The sequence below is a fragment of the Diadema setosum genome, chromosome 10 (assembly GCF_964275005.1).
Source record: "Diadema setosum chromosome 10, eeDiaSeto1, whole genome shotgun sequence".
Taxonomy (NCBI): domain Eukaryota; kingdom Metazoa; phylum Echinodermata; class Echinoidea; order Diadematoida; family Diadematidae; genus Diadema; species Diadema setosum.
In genome coordinates this window covers 26,891,299-26,898,309 of record NC_092694.1, presented here as the reverse complement: position 1 = coordinate 26,898,309, position 7,011 = coordinate 26,891,299, and the positions used below count along the sequence as shown (strand labels likewise).

Genomic DNA, 7,011 nt, shown 5'->3' with positions numbered 1-7,011 from the left:
TTAGATTAGTTGAGGGGCATAAGGATGTCCTTCTGAGAATAAAGGGGAAAGAGAAGAAAGAACAAAGGAAACAAAGGAAAGACGAAGATCAATGCTATGCTGTAGAAATCAGCCCTGACGCTGTATCAATCACGCGTAAACATCATTTGGTAGGGCCCCATTCACAAGTATTATACTGTAGAAGAAAGCCCCACTGCTGTAGTGCTTATGTAATATTGGACGCCATACAGTGTTAATGGGGCTGAATTCACAAGTATAACAGGAAAGCCGCCGTAGTTCTATACAGTACAGACAGGAAGTAATGGGGTCTATTTCACAAGTATGCCAAAGTTTCTTGATAGTCCCTCCTGATATATTACAAGTAATTTCCACATGGTAAATGATGAATTCTGAGCCCTCTGAGAACTACTTGTTTTAACTCTAACTAATCAGCAGAGGCTATAGGGCGATACTGACACTGGAAGGGTATAGAGGAGAGAGAAAGGATCTGGTAACCTTGTTTTTTCTCCTAGTTAAAGGAGAATGATACTCAAATATATATTTCTGTGTAGTGAGTAAATGCAGCAACATCAGTACATATTTACACACCACTGAAGTCTTTAAGGGAAATTGCACAATCTGTCCGAAAGTTATGAATTTTTAAACTTTTGGTGCTGCCATCACTGGATGAAAGGACTACTTGCAGTTTGTAACGTCACTGCAAGACAATGATACAGAGAAAATATAAAGAGAACTCCACATATTTTCATTTTCTAGCATAATGAAAGAGCATTTGACTTGCCTAGTTCAGAATACAGTGGGAATAATCTTAATATGTTGGTACAGACTTGTAACAAGTCAAGAGAAAGTGTACTTTTCATTTTAAAAATGAAAGTGAATTCTCCATGTTTTTATATAATTGTCCTGTAGTTTACATTACAAACTGGGGTAGTGTTCTCATCCAGATATGGCAGCATCAAAACTTTAAAAATTTCGAACAGATTGTCCAACTTTTCTAAAATTTTACTGATGTGTCACTGCATTCACTCAATCCACACGTTTGGGCCTCATTCCCCTCCAATAAAAAGAAAAAAAAAAAAGAGGATGGAGAATACAGTGAGATTCCAGACTGACCAGTGACCAATGACCAATGGCAAAGAATTCTAGCAAGCGGTAAAATGTATATATGCTACACCTCAACCTTTGTATTGCATGAAAACTTGCAGATGCCATCCATGTTTGAACACAACATCCTTAACAACAGCTGAAGCAACAAGCTTGTAATGCAAAGAAAAAGGGAAAAACCACAAGCCTCAACAAAAATTTACCCAAAATGTCAGCAGTAGATTTTCTCCATAGGTAATGGCAAGTCTCTGCACAAAAAGCAAAGCTTCCACATCTCCAGAGAAATGCTGGATGAGGAAGAACTGATATGAAACATCAGAGATAATTCTTTAAAAGATATAATTTCTGCAGTCTTCAGACCCTTTATTGTGTCAGCTCTCCAGGAGGATATCCGCCGGCCGTGGTATGTGGAGGTGCAGCTCCTTGCAGTACATCACGGGCACACTCTCGTCCCGGTAGAGCTGCTCTTCCCTCTCATACCAGCGCTGGATGCTGAACTCCGGGAAGAAGAAACCAATCTCCCTGGCTGCAGTGTCCGGCGAATCTGTCACATCATTTTAAAGCAAAACAGAGTACCTTTAAAGGTAGGGGATACCTTTTACAGACCTCCCAAAATGCAGCAAAACATTAAATATGAACCTCAGGGGACTTGTTTAGGCCACTGCTGAGAAATTTGGAAGTCAACAGTTATCTACAATTTGAATAATGCACAAAACTCAACTACTCAGTAGTTCTGTGTGTCAGCCACACTTAAGCCTTTTTGTTGCAGTCTTCTGTATTTTTTATCTATAAACACAAATCTAAAAGTATAAGAGCTGATGCAATAACATATAGAGTGTGTGGCAAGAATGTATATAGAAATGTTTGTAAGTTTTGATGAATTTTCTTCACAAAATATACATGATGGACACACGTGCAGTGCATGGGTCTGCAAAGGTAGCCTAGTAATGTACTGGAATTTACGGTGAGCCCCGAAAAAAATTCAATTCAAAATCTAACGGTCAATGAAAATGTACTAAATGTTACCTTCCACTTTCAACACTTAATGGGAGTTTTTAAAATGATACTCTCTTCAACATACATGTACCACTATACAACTCTTCATTTAAGGCATGCAAATGGGATTCCCTACCTTTAAATTGAAATACAGTATTTGCAACATCTCTTGAAATCACCCCAAAAAATATCAGTTACGCCCATGTGTACAAACACAGTTATCATCCAGAGCTGCCAACTTTCACAGGTAAAAATCAGTCCACAGAGCCATGACCGAAATACAATGTACCAGTACAGTGCACTCCCACTATAACGAATGTGGCTAGAACAAAATTAGGGTTACAACAAAGTAAAAATTCAGGTCACAACATTATGTGCTCTTTGTTTCTCGTTTACAATATTTGTTCAGTTATAACGGAATTTCGATATAACGAAAGAAAACCGCTGATTCCGAGGACTCATCATACCGGGAGTCCACTGTATGTAAAGGGCATCTCAGCATGTTATAATAATTCCCCAAATCAGGACTAGGCTTTAATATGTCTGGGTCAGGACATGAAAACAAAATGTTCCAGGCAACTAAAAACTACATGTAATTATCTGGTCCTCCCACAAAAGACCGATCTTGAAAATTTCATCAAAATCCATTTGTAATTTCTAGGTTAAAACTGGTAACAAACTAAAACTAAATGCAAACAAAAAAGAGCTTCTTTGGCGGAGGTGAAAATGTAAACAAAACGATACATCTCTCAAGATATTTAAAAGAGAACGATATACCAACAGAGACATCAAACTACTACAGTGTCAATTGGCAAGCATCTACAAATGATGAAATGGAAGTAATCCGTCGGTCGTTTCTTCCATGCGGCTGCAGAAATTGTCTTTGTGACAGTTTGTCAAAGTATTGTACAAAGGGGTGATTCAATGCAGAGGACACTTACCAGAGCCATGTGTTGCATTTCTGGTGTCTGTCAAGCCATGTTGTCCCCTTATCGTGTCGGGTTGAATGTGCTTGGCCCTGGAAATTGAGAAACAGCAGTCAAGAAATTGTTTTCATAATCACTTGCTGACAGTGATGATCATCAGACCTGTCTCTATGACAACCCCAGCTAGGGCCTACTGTATCACAATTATTAATCACCACCATACAACCGTGCTAATCACTTTAGGCAATAGATTGTGGCAAGTTTCGAAGCACATTGTTTGAACAGTACTGATCAACCAAAGATTTCCTGTACCCATCGGGGAATGCTCCCCTGTAACAGTGGAGAAAACCACCCGCTTTCTCCTCATTCATCACACCTTTGTTATCATCATTATCAACATCATCACCATCGCTTTGTAGTACGGTGTGATTATTTTCGACACCTTCAGTCATAACCATAACCACTACCATCACCATCAGCCTTGTTACCCTTATTACATCTTTGCCACCACCATCAGAATGAATGCATTATCATTGCTGTATTCACTGTCATCCTCTTCTTCTTCTTTGGGGTAATCTGCATCCTTCAAATCTGAGGACAATTGCAGAATATCAGCCAGCATTTTGGCACATTTGACCACTTCACTGTGTTTTCATCCTGCTCTTTACAAGACAGGTGAAATGAATTCTGTTATGTGCATATTTATAGGGCGCAGCAAATGAGACCAATGGCTTAAAGTCCCCTCCAAAGACTTGGCCATTAGGAACAAAGTGCCAGGCTGGGACTCAAAGCTCAAACACATGCATGGGAGCCCACAGTATTATCTGTGTGGTCTTGAAGGGATATAGTAGTTTCAGTTGAGATGGGGGATTTAGATTTTAACTATTTGTGAGATACTTAGAAACCACTTATGAAATATGAAAGAGCATACAATTCTAAGAAGAATTTGAAGTTTAGTTGATGAACATCGGTTTTTAAATGGCCGAGGTATCAAAAAACAAAGTAAAACTATTAGATGGTCCTAATAAAAGGTGGGTCCCACCTTTTATTAGGACCTCAATGTTTTTGGATATCTCACCCATTTCAAAACCAATGTTTAGCAAATAAACTTTGAATGAGGGTTTCTTCTTAGAAATGTATGCTCTTTCACATCTCATAAGAAGTTTCTCATTATCTCACACACAAAAAAAAAATGTTATAAAAAAAATGGAAACCTGAAGGTCTATCTCAACCAAAACCATACCATCCCTTTAACCGCTCAGCAATGACAACTCTCTACATACATAACCACTACAAAGAAATCAGGAAAAACACCAACTCAAGTGACAAACCAATCAGCCAGGGGTCAAAGGTTACCAACAGTGTGAAGCTGTACGAGTGGTCTCACCTGAACGTCTTGGTGGGTCCCATGAGTTCCCTCCATCGTGTGATCACGTTGTCTCCGGCCAGAATCTGGGCACACATGGGTCCGCATGTCATGAAGCCCACCAGGCGATTGTAGAAGAACCTTCCTGTATTGTAGATTGCATTTGGAGAAAACAGAAGAACTGCTCATAACAAGAAGAGTTCTACTATTAATGCCAAGCTGGAAAGGACCATAATTTAGTATGCAAGCTTCCCGGTAGTGGCATCACTTGAAAATCCCTGCTTATTTCTCCAAAAATGTCATCCGACTCCTGTTATAACAACATCCTCAGGACTGGTAGTTTTCCTTCATTACCTTGGTATATCCAAATTTTGATGTAACCAAACAAATAAACAATAAAAGATATATCTAAGCAGATGTTGGGGCCTGAATATTTACTTCATTGTAACCTGGATTTTATTATAGTGTTCGTTATGTACTTATAACTGGAGTGCACTGTATAAATGCCAACAAGATTTAGAGGAAAAAAATGAATGATGAAACTGAATTCAGGGGCAAAAACTACCATGAGCTTTTTTTTTTTTTCTGTAGCACTCAATTTCCAATGACCAAAAGTTATTGTGTGCAAACCACTAATAAAAGTTCCTCTTGAAAGCACTTTTTAAGATCACTTGGTTCTCTGGTAAGGCCATGACCAAAAGAATAGTCTCACTGTTATATCACAGTCTGAGTAATACTAGAAATATAAAATACACGTAACTTTTAATATGGCCAGTTCCATTCTGCATACATTAAAAAAAAGTCACATTTGTAAAATCTACATCTAGATCTATTAACTGACCATATGATAATAATAATAAATCAGTTTGCCCTGGGCAATCTCAAGCTCTCAACATACATTTAGACAGTGATTGCTAATATAAGGCTGTCAAATCATAATTTGTCTTCTTGATTGGTTTTATCAAAATACCTCTGTGTTCTTCGTAGAATCTTTCAGCATCTGAGCGGCTCCATCTCAAAATCTTGGAACGAATCACAAGGAAGTTGTGGTCTACGATCATTCTCTGTATCGCCTGGAGAACAGGAGGAGAAAGGGGCAAGAATGACTTGCACCAGCAAAGCAATTACCTTGGAATTTACACCAAATTCTTAGCTTCCGGAATGTTCCCTATGCATTTATAAAAGCAATTAATAATCAAAATGTCGTCTAACTATCTAAATTACTTCTTCTTCTCGACGATAAACACAGGTTGACACAGTCCACCATCATGCACCATCGCCCAATAGGGTGTACAGTCGTACTATTTTATTTGCTATTTCTTGGCAGGCTAGTGTGGTGAAAATCAAATGTCAAAGAAAAAAAAAAGAGAAAAGGGATAATTCTACCATGTCAACGATAGTTACACGGCAGTGTAGGTTGTATTAGCAGCTCTTACTGCGACCAGCCCCATACAATATACGCATACCTATGCGTGCGTATGGGGCTGTTGGTCGCAGTTTAATACAGCAGCTCATGCTGCATCATGCTGGCCGAGGCGAGGAGGATCTCGCTCGGGGAGTGTCCCCTGCCTTCTCACGCTGGCTGGCCGCTGGCACAGCACTCCGACGAGTTCGGGTTCGCGGCCCGTGTGAGCTTTGCTTTGTTGGTATGCTTTGCTCCTAAATCTCGTTACATCAAATCGGTTCAATAGTACCAAACAAACAAGGGTTCATCAACATTACCTGGAACTTGATTGGGTGTGCCACTACATCAGGTTTGATGACGGCCAGTGTCAACTGAAGTTTGCGAGCCGTGGAAGCCATATTCTCACAGACTCATGGACTCATGTGTACCATGTCAACATGCTGCTACTCTGATTGCATTGCGTCATTGCATACAGTTTGTACACATCAGCTAGCCTGGCTAGCTAGCTGCTAGCATGCTAGCTAGTAGCTGCACGTTGTCAGAAAGGTATCACACAAAAGAGGGCGCTCGGCCGATCTGTATCTTATTTGCGTGATTGATTAAGTTGTAGCAGCATCGTTCACAGGATAATAGTTTGTTTTTTGTTTGTTTGTTTTTTTTAAATTGGATGGTAAAATGTTTAATCATAGTCACATAAGTTATGAAATTAATCATTTCATTTTTCGCAAGAATAATTGATTATAGTCGCAATGGCATGGCATATTATGATATATACCATTATGTCTTTCTTCATGCGTATGGTTTTTGAGTGTTTCTGGGTTTGTTTGGTTTTTTTTTTTTGTTTGTTTGTTTGTTGTAAAGATAGAAGACCCACACCCCTATAGGAAAGTACAACATTTGGAGATTCTTTAATGTGCTTATCTATTCCCATGCTCCAAAGAAAGTTCGATCACCATTCCCATCAATGCAATGACTTCAACTTCGCAAAGGTATGCAGAACAGTCATTGTTTGGGTGTATATTGTCCGCCAACCTTTATTCCATGACTTTTCCAATCTATCATCAGATTCACTGATCTGTAACAAGCAGTCAAGGGGACAAGAAGGTAGAGAGATAGCGAGGACTAACCTAACTTATACTCCTATCAGGTACCATATTCGAGAACTGAATCGCATCGCCATTCGTTCTTTCCAAGAACTGTAAGGAACTGGAATT

At 39.2% G+C, this 7,011-nt stretch overlaps 1 protein-coding gene across 1 annotated transcript; it reads right to left on the bottom strand.

Moving 5' to 3' along the window:
• Positions 1 to 1,434: 1,434 nt before the first annotated feature.
• LOC140234300 (nucleoside diphosphate kinase 6-like) lies at positions 1,435 to 6,206 on the bottom strand. Its single transcript, XM_072314362.1, has 5 exons — positions 6,115 to 6,206; positions 5,363 to 5,465; positions 4,414 to 4,537; positions 3,042 to 3,118; positions 1,435 to 1,648 (listed from the first exon to the last, which is right to left on the bottom strand). Exons 1-5 carry the CDS (start codon positions 6,193 to 6,195, stop codon positions 1,476 to 1,478), a joined length of 558 nt encoding a protein of 185 aa, XP_072170463.1. The 5' UTR covers positions 6,196 to 6,206; the 3' UTR covers positions 1,435 to 1,475.
• Between the last annotated feature and the right edge of the window lie 805 nt (positions 6,207 to 7,011).